Genomic DNA, 21,606 nt, shown 5'->3' on the forward strand with positions numbered 1-21,606 from the left:
TTTTGAATGTGATTCTGGTGTGAGGTTAGCTGGTTAAAGAGATTTAGGGCAGCCAACAGGAGCAAAGCAAGGTAAAGACTGAGACAGAAGCATGGAGGTGCAGGCAAATATAGGTTTACTGACTGGAACAGTAGAACTACTATGGGAAGCTGTAAAATCTGAGACAGAGAGAAATAAAAACTATAAAAATAAACCTTACCTTAATGTGTGAAGTATCAGCATGACACTATACATCAGCCACAGCAGCACGTCACTTCTTTGCTAGGAACAAATTCCCTCTTATCCTGCACTAGACAATGCTGCATGGGGGAGGGGCATGTGTACACTCACTTATTCTTCCCACTGACACCTTTCTACAAAGCACTGTTCCCCTAACAATCTTCAGTTAGTTGGTCTTAAAGCTACAGCAGAAAGAGCAGGGCTAAGGGGACCAGCAGACTGTATGCTGTTTGCCCAAGGCTGCATGGATACAGACGAGTCACACAGCTTCAAGACTGTAGAGAGCAGTGTGTGCAGCTGCACAGATGCTCAAATTCTCACGTGCCTGCAACTTCAGCTTTCTGATGCATGCGTTTATAGTCAGCCCTACCCAGAAACAATCCCCACCACCAGAGCAGTTACCTGGTAACAGTGGTAACCCCAGCAGGACCTTTTCTGATGCAGTGGGATTGGCTGGATGCTGAGTTAGGGCTTAGCATCCAGTGCTGCACAGTGCACATCTAAAACAGCACTTGGCATTAGCTTTGAATGTCACATGACATCGGCACGGTCTGGCACAGTTTCTCACAAATAAATATAAGCAGAGAACCTTTGACTGTGAAAATATTAGGACTTACTGTGTGTGTGTCCCATGTTACATGACATCAGCAGTCTGACATGAACTAAAAAAAAATAAAAACATTTTTTAGGACTCTTGGGCCCCTCAACAAAGACTGGGCCCTGGGCAGCTGCCCCTTTTGCCCTGTGTTAAAGACGGCCCTGGTTGCAGGGTAAACACAGTAGGTCAAGTATTAATGTAAATACTGAATCCTCTGATGCTTTATTAGCTATTTCCGATGTTCCCTCACAGTGCTCTGAGTTATGGATCAGGGAATTACTGTCTGAGGGTGAAATTTCTGATTCAGGGAATGTTTTGCCTCAGACAGATTCGGATGCTATGTCATTTAAATTTAAGCTTGAACACCTCCGCCTGTTGCTTAGGGAGGTTTTAGCGACTCTGAATGATTGTGATCCTATTGTGATTCCTCCAGAGAAATTGTGTAAAATGGATAAATATTTGGAAGTTCCTACTTACACTGATGTTTTTCCGGTTCCTAAGAGAATTTCGGAAATTATTAGTAAGGAATGGGATTGACCAGGTATACCGTTTTCTCCCTCTCCTAATTTTAAGAAAATCTTTCCTATATCAGATACCATTCGGGACTCATGGCAAACGGTCCCTAAGGTAGAGGGAGCTATATCTTCCCTAGCTAAGCATACTACTATACCCATTGAGGATAGTTGTGCTTTCAAGGATCCTATGGATAAGAAATTAGAGGGTCTACTAAAGAAATTATTTGTTAATCAGGGATTTCTTTTCCAACCTACGGCTTGCGTTGTTCCAGTAACTACTGCAGCAGCTTTTTGGTTTGAGGCTCTAGAAGAGTCTCTTAAGGTTGAGACTCCATTAGATGACATTCTAGATAGAATTAAGGCTCTTAAGCTAGCTAATTATTTTATTACTGATGCCGCTTTTCAAATTGTTAAATTAGCGGCAAAAAATGCAGGATTTGCTATTTTAGCACGTAGAGCATTGTGGCTCAAATCTTGGTCTGCTGATGTGTCATCAAAACATAAGCTTTTAGCTATTCCCTTTAAAGGTAAGACCCTTTTTGGGCCAGAATTGAAGGAGATCATTTCTGATATTACAGTAGGTAAGGGCCATGCCCTACCTCAGGATAGGTCGGTTAAAATGAGGGGTAAACAGAATAATTTTCGTTTCTTTCTGAACTTTAAAGGAGGACCCCCCGCTTCTTCTTCTTCCACAAAGCAGCATGAAGGGGTGGCCCCCGATCCGGGACCGAATCTAGTAGGGGGCAGACTTTCTTTCTTTGCTCAGGTTTAGGCAAGAGATGTTCAGGATTCCTGGGCACTAGAAATAGTGACCCACGGTTATCAATTGAAATTCAAGGATTTTCTCCCAAGAGGGAGATTTCATCTTTCAAAATTATCTGCAAACCAGATAAAGAGAGAAGCGTTCTTACACTGTGTAAAAGACCTTTTTACTATGGGAGTAATCTGTCCTGTTCCAAAATTGGAACAGGGACAGGGGTTTTACTCAAACCTATTTGTGGTCCCCAAAAAAGAGGGAACGTTCAGACCCATTTTGGACCTCAAGTGTCTAAACAAATTTCTAAGAGTTCCATCATTCAAGATGGAGACAATTCAAATGATTTTGCCAATGATCCAGGAGGGTCAATATATGACTACCGTGGATTTGAAGGATGCTTACCTTCATATTCCAATCCACAAAGATCATCATTGGTTTCTAAGGTTTGCCTTATTGGACAAACATTATCAGTTCGTGGCTCTTCCTTTCGGGTTGGCCACAGCACCCAGAATCTTCACAAAGGTTCTAGGGTCTCTTTTGGCGGTTCTCAGACCGCAATGGATAGTGGTGGCGCCTTATCTGGACGATATTCTGATTCAGGCATCAACATATCATCTGACAAAATCTCACACGGACACAGTGTTGTCTTTTCTGAGAACTCACGGCTGGAAGGTGAACATAGAGAAGAGTTCACTTGTTCCACAGACGAGGGTTCCTTTCTTGGGAACTCTGATAGACTCGGTAGCCATGAAAGTATTTCTGACGGAGGTCAGAAAATCAAAGATTTTAAATGCTTGCTGAGCACTTCTGTCCATTCCTCGGCCATCAGTGGCTCAGTGTATGGAGGTAATCAGATTAATGGTAGCAGCAATGGATATCGTTCCATTTGCTTGCTTTCATCTCAGACCACTGCAACTGTGCATGCTCGGTCAGTGGAATGGGGATTATGCGGATTTATCTCCAAAGATAATTCTGGATCAAGAGACCAGAAACTCTCTTCTTTGGTGGTTGTCGCCAGATCATCTGTCCCAGGGGACTTGTTTCCGCAGACCCTCGTTGGTGATAGTGACAACAGATGACAGCCTTCTGGGCTGGGGTGCAGTTTGGAACTCCCTGAAGGCTCAAGGTGTTTGGACTCAGGTGGAGTCTCTACTTCCAATCAATATTCTGGAACTGAGAGCAATATTCAATGCGCTTCAGGCGTGGCCTCAGTTGGCTTCGGCCAAATTCATCAGATTCCATTCGGACAACATAACGACTGTGGCATATGTCAATCATCAGGGGGGAACAAGGAGTTCCTTAGTGATGATAGAAGTATCCAAGATAATCAGTTGGGCAGAGGCCTACTCTTGTCATCTGTCAGCGATCTACATCCCAGGGGTAGAGAACTGGGAAGCAGATTTTCTAAGTCGACAGACTTTTCATCTGGGGGAGTGGGAACTTCACCTGGAGGTATTTGCCTCATTGATTCTCAGATGGGGCAGACCAGATTTGGATTTGATGGCATCTCGTCAGAATGCCAAGCTTCCAAGATACGGATCCCGGTCAAGGGATCCTCAGGCCGAACTGATAGATGCCTTGGCAGTACCTTGGTTGTTCAGCCTAGCTTATGTGTTTCCTCCATTTCCTCTCCTCCCACGCATGATTGCTCGCTTCAGTGATCCTGATAGCGCCTGCGTGGCCACGCAGGACTTGGTATGCGGATCTAGTGGACATGTCCTCTCTGCCACCGTGGAAACTTCCGTTGAGACAGGACCTTCTCAATCAAGGTCCTTTCCAACATCCAAATCTAATTTCTCTGCAACTGACTGCGTGGAGATTGAACGCTTGATTTTATCGAAGCGAGAATTCTCTGATTCAGTTATCAATACTTTGATACAGGCTAGAAAGCCTGTCACTAGAAAGATCTATCATAAGATATGGCGTAAATATCTTTATTGGTGTGAATCCAAGGGTTACTCATGGAGTAAAGTTAGGATTCCTAGGATTTTGTCTTTTTCTCCAAGAAGGATTGGAGAAAGGGTTATCAGCAAGTTCCTTAAAGGGACAAATTTCAGCTTTGTCAATTCTGTTTCACAAACGTTTGGCAAATGTATCAGATGTTCAGTCTTTTTGTCAGGCTCTATCTAGAATTAAGCCTGTATTTAGACCTATTACTCCTCCCTGGAGTTTGAATTTAATTCTTCGAGTTCTGCAAGGGGTTCCGTTTGAACCTATGCATTCCATAGATATTAAACTATTATCTTGGAAAGTTCTGTTTTTGGTTGCTATTTCTTATGCTCAAAGAGTTTCTGAGCTTTCAGCATTACAGTGATTCGCCTTATCTCATATTTCATTCTGGTAAGGTGGTTTTACGTACCAAACCTGGGTTCCTTCCTAAGGTTGTTTCGAATAAGAATATTAATCAGGAAATTGTTGTTCCTTCCTTGTGTCATAATCCTTCTAAGAAGAAGCGTCTGTTACATAACTTGGACGTGGTCCGTGCCTTAAAGTTTTACTTACAGGCAACTAAGGATTTCTGTCAATCATCTTCATTATTCCTTGTTTATTCTGGAAAGCGTAGGGGTCAGAAAGCTACGGCTACCTCTCTTTCTTTTTGGCTGAGAAGTATCATCTGTCTGGCATATGAGACTGCTGGACAGCAGCCTCCTAAAAGAATTACAGCTCATTCTACTAGGGCTGTGGCTTCCACATGGGCTTTTAAAAACGATGCATCTGTGGAACAGATTTGTAAGGCTGCGACTTGGTCGTCCCTTCACACTTTTTCAAAATTTTACAAATTTGATACTTTTGCTTCTTCTGAGGCTGTTTTTGGGAGAAAGGTTCTTCAAGCAGTGGTGCCTTCTGTTTAGGTTCCTGTCTTGTCCCTCCCTTTCATCCGTGTCCTATTGCTTTGATATTGGTTTCCCACAAGTAAGGATGAAATCCGTGGACTCGTCATATCTTTGTAAAAGAAAACTAAATTTATGCTTACCTGATAAATTACTTTCTTTTACGATATGACGAGTCCACGGCCCTCCCTGTTATTTTAAGACAGGTTTATTTTATTTTTTGAAAACTTCAGTCACCTCTGCACCTTTTTAGCCTTTCCTTTTCTCTTCCTATAACCTTCGGCCGAATGACTGAGGGTGGCGGGGAAGGGGAGGGGCTATATATACAGCTCTGATGTGGTGCTCTTTGCCACTTCCTGTTAGCAGGAGGTTAATATCCCACAAGTAAGGATGAAATCCGTGGACTCGTCATATTGTAAAAGAAAGTAATTTATCAGGTAAGCATAAATTTAGTTTTCTTTCCCCAGGCTTGGGTAAGAGATGTTCAGGACTCCTGGGCACTAGAAATAGTGACCCACGGTTATCAGTTGGATTTCAAGGATTTTCTCCCAAGAGGGAAGTTTCATCTTTCAAGATTATCTGCAGACCAGATAAAAAGAGAGGCGTTCTTACGCTGTGTAAAAGACTTTGTTAGCATGGGAGTAATTTGTCCAGGTCCAAAATCAGAACAAGGACAGGGGTTTTACTCAAATCTATTTGTGGTTCCCAAAAAAGAGGGAACTTTCAGACCCATCTTAGACCTCAAGTGTCTAAACAAATTTCTCAGAGTCCCATCGTTCAAGATGGAGACTATATGAACAATTTTACCAATGATCCAGGAGGGTCAATATATGACTACCGTGGACTTGAAGGATGCTTACCTTCATATTCCTATCCACAAGGCTCATCATCAGGTTCTAAGGTTTGCCTTTCTGGACAAACATTATCAGTTTGTGGCTCTTCCCTTCGGGTTGGCCACAGCACCCAGAATCTTCACGAAGGTTCTAGGGTCTCTTTTGGCGGTTCTTAGACCGCAAGGCATAGCAGTGGCGCCTTATCTGGATGATATTCTAATTCAGGCGTCAACATATCAGCTGACAAAATCTCACACGGACATAGTATTGTCTTTTCTGAGAACTTACGGTTGGAAGGTGAACATAGAGAAGAGTTCACTTGTTCCACAGACAAGGGTTCCTTTCTTGGGAACTCTGATAGACTCGGTAGCCATGAAAATATTTCTGACAGAGGTCAGCAAATCAAAGATTCTAAATACTTGCCGAGTACTTCAGTCCATTCCTCGGCCATCAGTGGCTCAGTGTATGGAGGTCATTGGATTAATGGTAGCGGCAATGGACATCGCTCCGTTTGCTCGCTTTCATCTCAGACCGCTGCAACTGTTCATGCTCGGACAGTGGAATGGGGGTTATGCAGATTTATCTCCTCAGATAAATCTGGATCAAGAGACCAGAAACTCTCTTCTTTGGTGGTTGTCGCCGGATCATCTGTCCCAAGGGACTTGTTTCCGCAGACCCTCGTGGGTGATAATGACAATGGATGCCAGCCTTCTGGGCTGGGGTGCAGTTTGGAACTCCCTGAAGGCTCAGGGTGTTTGGACTCAAGTGGAGTCTCTACTTCCAATTAATATTCTGGAACTGAGAGCAATTTTCAATGCGCTTCAGGCGTGGCCTCAGTTGGCTTCGGACAAATTCATCAGATTCCAGTCGGACAACATCACGACTGTGGCATATATCAATCATCAGGGGGGAACAAGGAGTTCCTTAGCGATGATAAAGGTATCCAAGATAATCCGTTGGACGAAGGCCCACTCTTGTCATCTGTCAGCGATCTACATCCCAGGAGTAGAGAACTGGGAAGTGGATTTTCTAAATCGACAGACTTTTCATTCCGGGGGTGTGGGAACTTCACCCGGAGGTATTTGCCTCATTGATTCTCAGATGGGGCAGACCAGAATTGGATCTGATGGCATCTCAACAGAATGCCAAGCTTCCAAGATACGGATCCCGTTCAAGGGATCCTCAGGCCGAACTGATAGATGCCTTGGCAGTACCTTGGTTGTTCAGCCTAGCTTATGTGTTTCGCCGTTTCCTCTCCTCCCACGCATGATTGCTCGCTTCAGTGATCCTGATAGCGCCTGCGTGGCCATGCAGGACTTGGTATGCGGATCTAGTGGACATGTCCTCTCTGCCACCTTGGAAACTTCCATTGAGACAGGTCCTTCTCATTCAAGGTCCTTTCCAACATCCAAATCTAATTTCTCTGCAGCTGACTGCGTGGAGATTGAACGCTTGATTTTATCGAAGTGAGGATTCTCTGATTTGGTCATCAATACTTTTATACAGGCTAGAAAGCCTGTCACTAGAAAAATCTATCATAAGATATGGCATAAATATCTTTATTGGTGTGAATCCAAGGGTTACTCATGGAGTAAAGTTAGGATTCCTAGGATTCTGTCTTTTCTCCAAGAAGGATTGGAGAAAGGATTATCAGCAAGTTCCTTAAAGGGACACATTTCAGCTTTGTCAATTCTGTTTCACAAACGTTTGGCAAATGTACCAGATGTCCAGTCTTTTTGTCAGGTTCTATCTAGAATTAAGCCTGTATTTAGACCCATTACTCCTCCCTGGAGTTTGAATTTAGTTCCTCGAGTTCTTCAAGGGGTTCCGCTTGAACCCATGCATTTCATAGATATCAAATTGTTATCTTGGAAAGTTCTGTTTTTAGTTGCTATTTCTTCTGCTCAAAGAGATTTTGAGCTTTCAGCACTACAGTGTGATTCTCCTTATCTCATTTTTCATTCTGATAAGGTGGTGTTACGTATCAAACCTGGATTCCTTCCTAAGGTTGTTTCAAATAAGAATATTAATCAGGAAATTGTTGTTCCTTCTTTATGTCCTAACCCTTCTTCTATGAAGGAGCGTATGTTGCATAATTTGGATGTGGTCCGTGCCTTAAAGTTTTACTTACAGGCAACTAAGGATTTCCGTCAATCATCTTCATTATTCATTGTTTATTCTGGAAAGCGGAGGGGTCAGAAAGCTATGGCTACCTCTCTTTCTGTTTGGCTGAGAAGTATCATCCGCCTGGCATATGAGACTGCTGGACAGCAGCCTCCTGAAAATATTACGGCTCGTTCTACTAGGGCTGTGGCTTCCACATGGGCTTTTAAAAACGATGCATCTGTTGAACAGATTTTTTAAGGCTGCGACTTGGTCTTCGCTCCATACTTTTTCCAAATTTGATACTTTTGCTTCTTCTGAGGCTATTTTTGGGAGAAAGGTTCTTCAAGCAGTGGTGCCTTCTGTTTAGGTTCCTGTCTTGTCCCTCCCTTTCATCCGTGTCCTACTGCTTTGGTATTGGTTCCCCACAAGTAAGGATGAAATCCGTGGACTCGTCATATCTTTGTAAAAGAAAAGTAAATTTATGCTTACCTGATAAATTAATTTCTTTTACGATATGACGAGTCCACGGCCCACCCTGTTCTTTTTAAGACAGTTTTTCTTTATATTTTTTGTAAACTTCAGTCACCTCTGCACCTTTTAGCCTTTCCTTTTCTCTTTCTATACCTTCGGCTGAATGACTGAGGGTGGAGGGGAAGGGAGGGGCTATATATACAGCTCTGCTGGGGTGCTCTTTGCCACTTCCTGTTAGCAGGAGGTTAATATCCCACAAGTAAGGATGAAATCCGTGGACTCGTCATATCGTAAAAGAAATTAATTTATCAGGTAAGCATAAATTTTTTTTTCTTTCATGATTCAGATAGAGAATGCAATTTCAAGCAACTTTCTAATTTACTCCTATTATCAATTTTTCTTCGTTCTCTTGCTATCTTTATTTAAAAAGCAGGGATGTGATGCATAGGAGCCGGACGATTTTTGGTTGAGAACCTGGGTTATGCTTGCTTATTGTTGGCTAAATGTCAGTCACCAATAGGCAAGCGCTATCCATGGTGCTGAACCTAAAATGGGCTGGCTGCTAAGATTTACATTCCTGCTTTTTAAATAAAGTTAGCAAGAGAACAAAGAAAATGTAATAATAGGAGTAAATTAGAAAGTTGCTTAAAATGTCATGCTCTATCTGAATAATGAAAAAAAAAAAACGTGGGTTGTGTCCCTTTAAGGAATGCTTAAACCAAGGATGAGACAAGTCCTAACAAGCAAGACAAGATGCACATAATAGGTGCAGTTATGAGAAGTCTATAAGATTGTGAAAAAGCAATGAGAGCAAAAGAGTTGGTTTTGAGTGGAGGGGGTGGTTATTTGTAGGCATAGATAGAGTGCAGTGTTATTGCAAGCTTTGTGCATTAGGTGTAAGATTGTGAATTGTATTGTTGAGGCTAAATGAATCTTGTGGAGGGACTGAAGAGGTGCAGCAGATGTGGAGTGATGTGCTTTAGACTGTTGTGGGATTTTATGGACAAGGAATGACCCCTCTTCCCCAGCACTTACTGCCCGTATGGCACCCAGGAGCTTGCCATATGAGAAGCAGATCAGAGTCAGTGGGATGATAAAGCAGAAAACAAAGAGGAACCAGGTGTAATATTCACTTCGATACTTGGAGCCAACAGTGTACCAGTCTGGACCGCAGGAGCACTGCAATCCTTCTGCTATGTACCTGTTAGGGAGAGAATTGGGACAAGCAGAGGATTGTGGGTCAGAAAATGGACCAAGGGGCAGAAAAAAAAAAAAGGACCAGGTATTGGTAAAGAGAAGATAAATAGTATGAGAAAAAGGAGTTAGAGAAATGAAAACAGAGCAGCACCATTTCACAAGAGAAAAGGAATTAGTGAAGGGGAGGACAGAAATAGGGAAAAGACCATTGGAATTAAAGGGAAGGACAGAGACTGGGGAGGTACAAATAGCAATAAGGTAAGGCAGGAGAGAGGAAACAATGTGTGTGTACATGTGCATATGGGTACGTTTATATATAGGTGCATGTGTATTGGTGTGTATGGGTATGTGTGTATTTGTGTGTATGGGTGCATGTATATATCTATGTACATGTCTATGGGTGTGTGTGTGTAAATGTGTCTATGGGTGTGTGTGTACATGTGTCTAGGGGTACGTTTATATATAGGTGCATGTGTATTGGTGTGTATGGATGCGTGTGTATATATGTGTATTTGTGTGTATGGGTGTATGTATATATCTATGTACATGTGTAAATGTGTGTATGTGTGCATGTGTATATATAGTAACATAGTAGATGAGATGAGATTTAAAAATGACCGAAGTCTATCAAATTCAACCTATACAAATCTAAAATACTTACAAAAGCTCCAGTTAAACTTAAATAATCCCAATAAAAGGTGACCCATTTAATACTAGCAATCATATCCATGAATTTTGTTTCTAGACAGAAATGTATCCAAACAATTTTTAAATGTATCTAGGGTATTTCATTCACTTCCTCCTCTGGTAATGAGTTCGATAATTTTATTGCTCTTACAGTGAAAAAACGTTTCCGTTGCAGGAGATTAAATCTCCCTCCCTCCAACCTTAAATTGTGACCTCTTGTCACAAACAATTCCTTCTTAGATTTTTTGCTATTTATGTATTTAAAGAACCTTTTAGGGTTAGACTTAGAATCCTTTGCAATTCATTTTTCATTTTCAATTTTGGCTAATTTGATTGCTTTTTTTGCATGCTTTGTTATATTCCTTAAAAATATGGTATGTTGAGTCTGTGCTATTTTCTTTGAATAATTTAAATGCCCTACATTTCTTCCTAATTTCTCGTAACATATTTTTATTTAGCCACATTGCCTTGGATTTTTTATTTTCATAACCATATGGTATTTGTTGATATGTATATTTATTTAACAAAGTTTTAAATGTTATCCATTTATCCTCTGTATTTTTATTAGATAATACTTAGTCCCAATTTTTTGTTAGTTAATGATTTCCTTAAATCGTTGAATTTTGCTTTTTTAAAACTAAAAGTCTTAGTTAAACCTTTAAGACACTGCTTATGAAAAGAGATTTCAAATGTAACCATGTTATGATCACTGTTACCCAAATGTTCTTTAACTTCTATGTTTGATATTATATCTGTATTGTTTGATAGCACTAAATCCAATATAGCTTTACTCCTAGTTGGCTCCTCTATTAATTGTGACAAGAAGTTATCCCTGAGAACATTTAAAAATCTACCCCCCTTAGCTGAATTACTAGTTTTATTGGCCCAGTTTGTATCAGGGTAGTTAAAATCTCCCATAATTTCAGCACTGTTATTAGCAGCCTTACCTATTTGCATTAGTAGTTGAGTTTCCTCCAGGTCACTAATGTTGGGGGGCTTGTAGCATGTTCCAAGTAATGTTTTTTTAGGATTTTTCCCCCCACTCTTTATTTCAACCCACAGGGTCTCTACATTATCACCTGTATCATAAATATCTTCCCTTATTGTAGGTTTAAGGTAAGGTTTAATATACATGCAGATTCCTCCACCCCTTTTATTATTTATATCCCTCCTAAATAAAGTATACCCCTCTAAGTTAACTGCCCAGTCATGTGAATCATCCCACCAAGTTTCAAATATATTGATCACATCATAGTCCTCTTCTGCTACTAAGAGCTCCAGCTGCTCATCCATTTACCTGTCATGCTTCTTGCATTTGTTGTCATACATTTAATTTTCATGTGCTTTCTGCTGCTACTTGGTGTGCTTTCCTCCATACTTTCTAATGTGACATTTCTTAAGTCATCCCTTCCTTGAGATATTACAGGAGTGACAGATTCACAGACTGATCTCTCTGTTCTATTCTGTTCTAACTGACCCTCCTCACCCCTTTGCCTAGTTTAAAATATGCTCTAAACGTGCTACCATCCTTTCCCCCAACACACCAGCACCCATGTCATTCAGGTACAATCCATCCTTACTGTACAAATTGTACCCAAGTGAAAAGTCAGCCCAGTGCTCTAAAAAGTCAAACCCCTCATTTTTACACGAAGTTTTTAACCATGAATTAACAGACCTCTGCCTTACTGAGTTAGCATACTGCACTGGTAATATCTCTGAAAATATTAATTTTGAGGTCCTTGCTTTAAGCTTGCTACCTAACCCCCTGAAGTCATATTTTAGGACTCTCCATCTCCCGCTGATTCCTTCATTAGTACCAATATGTACCATGACTGCAGGATCAGACCCACATCCCTCGAACAATCTATCAATATGCTCCACAATATGCCTAACACGAGCCCCTGGAAGACAGCAAACTGTTCTATTTAAAGGGTCTGGATGACAAATTACCCTATTAACCTTCCTAATAATAGAGTCTCCTACCACCAACATCTGTCTCAGACCCTGACTTGTATGCCCCTCTTTCATGACTGAAGGACTGTTTACTATAGTATGCCCCTCTACCATGTCTGAAGGACTGCCCACTGTAGTATGCTGCTCTTCCACAAATAAAGGACTGTTCACTATACTAGGCAACACAGCCATCTCTGCCACTGCCACCCCTGAACTGATATCCCCAACATCTTCACTTAATCTGGCAAATCTGTTGGGGTGTACCAGCTCAGACCTGGCCTGTCTCTTCCACTTACCTTTACTTCGCCCTCTAACTGTGACCCAGCTACTTTCTGAAGTCTCCACATCTGAATACTCCCCTGTGATGGATACCCCGGATACCCCAACTGGGTAGCTCCGCCAAAGGGATCCTGCTTCCTCCCTGCCAACTGCAGCTATGTAGCTGGCAAGTGACCACAGCCTGTAGCCACCCCTGATGCCCGACAGCACCAGTATTCAGGGTCCCACCCTGTGGCAGAATCCGGGTCTACCCAGACTAGGTAGCTCTGCCAGAGGGTCCTTCCTCTCCCAGACAAGGGGACGCTATGTAGTGGAGAAGAAGTGATTTAGCAGGAGCCCACCCAAATAACTAGACATAATAGCATTCAGGTGAAACAAGAACAACCTTTATAGAGAAACACACACATCTTTTATACACACAGCTCATCTTGATAAGAACATTGGACAATCCCACAATTTTCCCGCCATTCCTGCCCCTCCACACAGACCGGTGCCTCCATAGCAGCCACAGTCCCACAGAATTCCAGGACCCAGGGGTGGTGGTTTTGGGGTGATCCCAGGGGAGCGACGACATTTCCAGGTTGTCGTTTAAAAGCTCTCTGTCCAAAAAGCAGCGTGATCCACTACTGGGGGGTCCCCAGATGCCACAGTCCAAAAAGCGGTGTGATTCGTTACTGGGGACCGGTATTATGGGGGTAGGGTTGTCCAAAACCCCCGGGATCCCAAAAGAGCTCCCCCTCCGGTAATTCCACCACCTCTTCTCCACCCTAGGGGCTACCAATTCCCAAAAGAGCAGCGCTCTAGAACAAAGGGCCGCTGATGCGACCAGGGGTAAAGTTAGCGGGTGTGCTGCTGTTCTGTGGCCGACCGAGAGTTCCAGGAGCCCGGCCAACCTGAGAGGGGTTAGGCGGGTGTTCGTTGTGAGGCAGCCGACTGGGAGTTCCAGGAGCCTGGCCAGCCTAGGAGGGTCTTTCCAGTTAGAGACCAGCTCTTCTCTGACAAGGTACTCATCACCAAATAAAGGAAAAAAAAAGGTCTGGGGAGATTGCGGCTGATCTCCGGAGCCTAAATCTGCTGAGGAACAGGAGGGGTGAGGTAGTAGGGGGTAGGGGTTCAACTCTTGCTGGCTGGCACAGCATGGCAAAACAATAGATAGCAAGAGACAGTAAGATCCTGCTCGCCATGAAAGGGCAAAATCTGGTGTGACAAGGAGTCAGGGAGGCAGTGGGGGGGGGGGGGCGGGCAGCCTTGGCTGTCTGGTATCTGTGACATCTCCCCCCCTCCAGTTCTGCAGACATGGCTAGACTCTTAATGGGCCGGCCTGGTTCTGTCCAACGGTGGCCCTCCACTTCTCGGTTGCTGGGGGAGGTTATCCCATCCCATCTGGGCTTGGGTCATCCTGGGGGGTTCCTGCTGGCGTTTATCCCCTGGGCCCTGGGTGCAGGGATTGTCACACGATGCAAAGTCCCAAACAAGTTTGCCAAGGCCGGCTCCCAAACAGTTGCTCTCTCACAAGTTCCAGTGTCTTTAAGTTCCATGGCCACACTGCCTCCCTCTTTGACACTCGGTTGAGTACTGGCTGACCCACCCACAAACAAAGCCATTTTCCTGGCTGTATTCCCACCCCAGACTGGAAGGCGTGGTTTCTCCTTGGTGGGGCAGGCAAGGCTCGGGTGCCCAAATTTCTGGCACCATCTGCAGGGCCGGGTCTCCCCTGGGCAAGTGTTCATTGTGAGGCGGCCGACCGGGAGTTCCAGGAGCCCGGCCAGCCTAGGAGAGTTTTTCCGGTCAGAGACCAGCTCTTCTCTGACAAGGTACTCATCACCAAATAAAGGAAACAAAAGGTCTGGGAGATCGCGGTTGCTCTCTGGAGCCCAAATCTGCTGAGACACAGGAGGGTGTGAGGTAGTAGGGTGTAGGGGTTCAACTCTTGCGGGCTGGCACAGCATGGCAAAACAATAGATAGCAAGAGACAGCAAGATCCCACTAGCCATGAAAGGGCCAAATCTGGTGTGGCAAGGAGTCAGACAGGCAGTAGGGGGTGGGGGCAGCCTTGGCTGTCTGGTATCTGTGACATCCCCATTACCACTGCTAGAACCATTATCAACCAGCTCAGTCCTGTCCATTTCCCTTTCAAGTGTCTGAATTTCATGCAGTGTTGCAATTCGTTCCTCCAGAACTCCAATATGAGTTTCTAAAGAGATAATATGCTCACACTTGCCACAGACATATCATTCCTGAAGTGGCTGCTCTAGTGATGCAAACATGTGGCAAGCTGTACACTGAATTATATTCTAACACATACTTACTAAAAGCTTTAACTTAAAAATATAAAATAATAATATTTCCCCTTGGTTACTCCAATTCCTTGTTTGCCTAACTCCCTTGTTTAGCTAACTGCTTACTTAAACAGACAATCTTAATTTAACAGATAATAAAGGCTGCAGACCCTCTCAGAGCAGGCTCACAAAGTTACTGTGCTAAATTTATAGTCTAGGTAAGCGCACACAGGTGAAAAACATAATTTATGTAAGAACTTACCTGATAAATTCATTTATTTCATATTGGCAAGAGTCCATGAGCTAGTGACGTATGGGATATACATTCCTACCAGAAGGGGGCAAAGTTTCCCAAACCTCAAATGCCTATAAATACACCCCTCACTACACCCACAATTCAGTTTAATGAATAGCCAAGTAGTGGGGTGATAACACAAAGGAGTAAAAAAGCATATACAAAGAGGAACTGGAAATATAATTGTGCTTTTATACAAAAAAAACATAACCACCATAAAAAGGGTGGGCCTCATGGACTCTTGCCAATATGAAAGAAATGAATTTATCAGGTAAGTTCTTACATAAATTATGTTTTCTTTCATGTAAATGGCAAGAGTCCATGAGCTAGGGACGTATGGGATAGAAATACCCAAGATGTGGAAGTCCACAGAAGAGTCACTATAGAGGGAGGGATAAAATAACAACAGCTATTTCCACTGAGAAATTAAATCGGCACCATAAGTAAGTTTTCCTTGAAAAAACTTAAATCAAAAGCAGTAGAATCAAACTGAAACAGCTGCCTGAATAACTTTTTGGTAAAAAAAAAAAAAAAAAAAAGACTGCTTTAGAAAAAGCAAAATACATTAAAATGGTAAAAACAACAAAAGTATGCAAAGAAGAACAAAATACTGCTTTGCAAATTGATCATTTTAAGCTTCACTCTGAAAAAGCTCAAAAAATGGCGACTGAAATTAGCAGTATGAGCTGTAAAACTCTGAGGCGGAACCTACCAACCCTCCAAATAAGCCTTGAAAAACAAAAGCTTTAACAAGGATGCCAAAGTAATGGCAGAGGCTTCTAACCTTTTCTGAAACCAGAAAAACAACAAATAGACTATAAGTCTTCTGAAATCCTAATAACCTTGATAAAGAATTACAAGCTCTTACCACATCCAAATGTATATAACTCTCAAATAATTCTTAGGATTAGAAAACAAGGAAGGAAAAACAATTTCTACACAAATGTTGCTCAAATGCACAACCTTAGGAAAAAAAGAAGTCCACAAAACAACTAATCTAGATGAAAAAATCAGATAAGGAGACTCAGAAGAGAGAGCTGATAAATCAGAAACACTTCTAGCAGAAGCCAAAAGAAACCATACTTTCCAAGAAAGTAGATAATTTTAAAAGAAAATATAGGCTCAAAATAAAGAGCCTACAAAATCCTGGAACCAAATTAAGACTCCAAAAAGGAGAATTAATAAATGAACAGGCTTGATACAAACCAAAAAGCCTGAACAAAACAGTGAATATCAGGAATTTTAAACATTTTTTCAAGGAAATAAAACAGAAAGATCAGATTTTTGTCCCTTCAAAAAAATTTGAAGACAAACTTATCCAAACCAACCTAAAGAAACTGAAAAATCCTAGGAATTCTAAAATAATGCCAAGATAATTTAGGAGAAGAACACTATAAAATATAGGTTTTCCAAACCCGATAATACATGTTCCTTGGAACAGACTTATAAGCCTGCAACATAGCGATAAAAACTGAGTCAGAGAAACTTCTATGAATAAACACTAATCAATTTCCATACCCCCAAATCCCTAAAATAAGAGGGCTGGTCAAAGAGAAAGCAGTCAAGAATGGCAACTGGACATCCTAACAAGATCCACATACCAAACCTGTGAGGCCATGCTGATGCTATCAGAAACAAATGGCACTGTTCCAATATGATCTTGAAAATCACCTTTGGAAGAAAAAAGCAGAGGCAGAAAGATGTAGTCAGGTTGCAAAACCAAGACACTGCTAATGCATCCACCATCTCCACCTGAGGATCCCTGGACCTGAAAAGGTACCTGGGAAATTGAGAAGACACATCTGTATAGAGACACCACTCTCCTAGATGTAAAGACTAATGGCTGAGATAATCCACCTCCCAAATGTCTAAAATCGTAGAAAATATACAGGAGATGAAAACCATCTAAGAACGTATTCAAGATACTTCTTAATTGCTAAGGAACTACGAGTCCATATTGTTGATTGACGTATGCCACAGTTGTGATATTTTTTGTCTAAAAGCAAAAAATGAAAAAGTTCTCTCCTCAAAGAGGCCAAGCCTGAAAGAGCTCTGAAAAATAGCAGTTCTAAAATATCGATTGGAAACCTCGCCTCTTGAAGCTTCCAAACCGCTTATGCTGTCAAAAGACCCTCAGACAGCTCCCCAACCTGTAAGACTTGCATCCATTAAGAATACAGTCCAGGAAGGACAAAGAAAAGGAGGCCCCCTGAATAAAAAGATGATAGACTAATCACCAAAACAGAGAGAGTAGAGTGTTAGGATTTAAAAATATCAACTGTGATATCTAAAAACAAACCCTGTATTATTGATTCAGTATGCAAAGCAAAAAGAGATCTCAGAGAAATAATAGCAAAGGGAAACACTCCCGATGCTGCAGTTATGAGACCTAAAACGTTCATGCACATAGCCACTGAAAGAAATGTTCTAGACTGTAAGTTAGACAAGCTAACGCCACTTACAATTGACTTATGTCTGATCAATACAAAGACATGAACACAGAATCCATCTAGAAACCCAAAAATAAGTGACCCTTGTCTGAGGAATCACAAAACTCTTAAGTAAATTAAATCCTCTAACCATGTCTTGAAGAAACAAAACTCGGTAAATTCATGAAGGATTCCACAAAAAGAAAAGTCCATATATTTGAATACTGCTCTTTCATATGTATGTATTGGGTACTTGTAAAGCATGTCTAATCACCTGTAAGGGACTGAAGATGCTGCTCATTTAATCAACTTCAGAAGACTGAAAGGCTGAATGGACCTCACCGGAAATTGAACCTGCAACCTTAAGGTTGCTACAGAGCTTTGCCACAGTACATTAGCATGCTGAGCTATCTGTCCAGCTTTAATAAAAGAAAAGTTTTAAGCTAATACCAAGATACCATACAAATAAGGAAGCACCACAATACCCTACTGCCTGAAGACAGAAAGAAGGGCACCAAGATCCTTTGAAAAGATTCATAAGGCTGTCACTAAACCAAATGGAAAAGCGACCAATTGGTAAAGCTTAAAAAGAAAATCTCAGAATCCACAAGTAGTCTGAATGAAATAAAATATGAGGATAAACATCCTGAAAAATGAAGTGGACAAAATGACCTTAACAGAAAGGCATAATAGTCCTTATAATCGCTAACTTAAAAGTTGAGACTCTAACAAAACAATATAAAAGTCTTCAGAACCAAGAATTGACTGAATAAACCTTTTTTCTTAGGGACAAAGAATAGAATTGAATAGAAACCCAAATCCTATTCCTGCAAAAAGAACTGGCATAATTACTCCTGAAAAAAATTCACAGTGTACTGAGAAAGAAAGATTCTTTCCATAGAAGGTCTCTTTCTTAAAATCTATTCATACCCTAAGAATAATATAGAATTTGGACTGAGTTCATCCAAAAACAATTTAATCTGCCCCCCACCAGAAGGACTGGTTTGAGAACCGCACCTTCATGCAGACTAATAACTTGTAATTATATAGCGTTCTTCTCCCAGAAGGAAACAAAAAAACGCTTCTTCAGTGCTTACACTCGGAGTTAACCAAATTAGCAGCTGATAAAAACAGAAGTTATTAATACCCAAACAAATGGTACACAATAAATTTACCTCAAAGGCCAAAGGGCTGTATTAACACTGCCGGGAAATGAATTTATGACCCTTGGATCTAGAACAAGCGTTTGTAGTCAGGATATTCACCAACTGATCTACATCACTGGCTAAAAGTGGGGCAGAAAAAAACTCTAAACCTCCAGAAATAGTGGAGATAATAGAAATCAAATAAATTATTATCCTAAGAGAGAGATAATAAAATATATTTGAAATCATAATAATAGATATAGTAAACATAAATTAATACATCTAAAGTAAATAAACAGAGTTATATACTTGAGAATATGAAACTGCTTATACTAACTATTCAACAAAGGCTGAGAGAACAGTAATGTCAGCCACAGATTAATATAAACAGTACATGAATATGCTCTACTAAGGTTATATTCAAATTCTAAAGAATCCTGAAAACAAGTAACATTTTCCATAGAAATAGTAGTATAGTACCAAGAGTGAATCCAAATAAACATTCTCTAGAATATAATACAGATAGTATATTGAATAGGAAAAAAGCTCAAAGCAAAAAAAATGTTAAAATCCAGGTTTGAAAAGGATTATTAACATAGTTGATAGGAGGACTAGACTCCTAAAAGCTATAAACAGAAAAATTTACTTAACCAAGAACAAAAAATGTTCAAAATGAAAAGTAAGGAGAATTTTAACAAACTTTCTGATACAGGATCTTTTGAGCCAAAGAAACCTTCATCAGTAAAATAAAATTAAGTATGCTGTCGGTCAGAACAAAATAAATTGGATCTTAACAATTTTGAAAATACTTTTTAAGTTTACTTAAAGGCATAATAGCAGTCATAACCTTTTATGATATAAGCAACAACATGTGATGTTTGCAGATTAAATCAAGTACATGAACTGAATATGTAGAAAACAGTAAATGTTATTGGACATGTAGAAACATTGCTAGCATAAAACATAATAAATAAATGCCACATAATTGAGCTGAAAAAATATCAACAGCTTAAAAAATGAAAAGAACACACTTAGCTTTGTAGAATTATGTTCCAGGGCATCATAGTTTCTACAGTAATATCAGAATGAGACATCTCGCAAAATGTGACAGAAAAAGAAAAATAACATTAGGCAAAATATTCAATTTCCACAATGTAACAGTTTCAGCAGAGAAAAACAAAAGCAGGCACAATAGCTTTCAAATATCATGAAAACAGCGAGCAATAGAGGGAGAGTGGTAAAATAACTTAAATTTTGGCACCAAGAATGATGCATTACACAAAATGAAGTTAAACATTTTTGGCGCAAAACTAATACCAGGAAATGACACAATTCACATCATAACAAACACGATTTCACGCCAAAACAACTAGCGTTAACAAAGACGCAGAAAATGACGAAATTTGCGGCATAAAAGGCACAACTTCTCGCCAAAAAAATTTGCGCCAAGAATGACGCAATAAAAAACAGCATTTTCTTTCATGTAATTAGCAAGAGTCCATGAGCTAGTGACGTATGGGATATACATTCCTACCAGGAGGGGCAAAGTTTCCCAAACCTTAAAATGCCTATAAATACACCCCTCACCACACCCACAATTCAGTTTTACAAACTTTGCCTCCGATGGAGGTGGTGAAGTAAGTTTGTGCTAGATTCTACGTTGATATGCGCTCCGCAGCAAGTTGGAGCCCGGTTTTCCTCTCAGCGTGCAGTGAATGTCAGAGGGATGTGAGGAGAGTATTGCCTATTTGAATGCAGTGATCTCCTTCTAAGGGGTCTATTTCATAGGTTCTCTGTTATCGGTCGTAGAGATTCATCTCTTACCTCCCTTTTCAGATCGACGATATACTCTTATATATACCATTACCTCTGCTGATTCTCGTTTCAGTACTGGTTTGGCTATCTGCTATATGTAGATGAGTGTCCTGGGGTAAGTAAGTCTTATTTTCTGTGACACTCCTAGCTATGGTTGGGCACTTTGTTTATAAAGTTCTAAATATATGTATTCAAACATTTATTTGCCTTGACTCAGAATGTTCAACTTTCCTTATTTTTCAGACAGTCAGTTTCATATTTGGGATAATGCATTTTAATTTAACATTTTTTACCTTAAAATTTGACTTTTTCCCTGTGGGCTGTTAGGCTCGCGGGGGCTGAAAATGCTTCATTTTATTGCGTCATTCTTGGCGCAGACTTTTTTGGCGCAAAAATTCTATTTCCGTTTCCGGCGTCATACGTGTCGCCGGAAGTTGCGTCATTTTTTGACGTTATTTTGCGCCAAAAATGTCGGTGTTCCGGATGTGGCGTCATTTTTGGCGCCAAAAAGCATTTAGGCGCCAAATAATGTGGGCGTCTTATTTGGCGCGAAAAAATATGGGCGTCACTTTTGTCTCCACATTATTTAAGTCTCATTTTTTATTGCTTCTGGTTGCTAGAAGCTTGTTCTTTGGCATTTTTTCCCATTCCTGAAACTGTCATTTAAGGAATTTGATCAATTTTGCTTTTTATGTTGTTTTTTTCTTTTACATATTGCAAGATGTTCCACGTTGCAACTGAGTCAGAAGATACTTCAGGAAAATCACTGCACAGTGCTGGAGCTACCAAGCTAAGTGTATCTGCTATAAACTTTTGGTATCTGTTTCTCCAGCTGTTATTTGTATTGCATGTCATGTCAAACTTATTAATGCAGATAAAATTTCCTTTAGTACTGTTTCATTACCTGTTGCTGTTCCGTCAACATCTAATTTTCAGAGTGTTCCTGATAACATAAGAGATTTTATTTTTTAAATCCATTAAGAAGGCTATGTCTGTTATTTCTCCTTCTAGTATACATAAAAGTCTTTTAAAACTTCTCTTTTTTCAGATGATTTTTTAAATGAACATCATCATTCTGATACTGATAATGGTTCTTCTGGTTCAGAGGTCTCTGTCTCAGAGGTTGATGCTGATAAATCTTTGTATTTGTTCAAGATGGAATTTATTCGTTCTTTACTTAAAGAAGTGTTATTTGCA

The 21,606-nt window shown here is 40.7% G+C and overlaps 1 protein-coding gene across 1 annotated transcript in view; it reads right to left on the bottom strand.

Annotated features, from left to right (window-relative positions):
- Positions 1-21,606, bottom strand: part of OPN1SW (opsin 1, short wave sensitive) — a 278,043-nt gene that overhangs the window by 26,345 nt on the left and 230,092 nt on the right. The window contains exon 3 of the mRNA XM_053716323.1: positions 9,366-9,531. Within this exon, the coding sequence (XP_053572298.1) occupies positions 9,366-9,531 (166 nt within the window). The remainder of the gene's footprint in view (positions 1-9,365; positions 9,532-21,606) is intronic.

Source organism: Bombina bombina, chromosome 6 (assembly GCF_027579735.1).
Source record: "Bombina bombina isolate aBomBom1 chromosome 6, aBomBom1.pri, whole genome shotgun sequence".
NCBI lineage: Eukaryota > Metazoa > Chordata > Amphibia > Anura > Bombinatoridae > Bombina > Bombina bombina.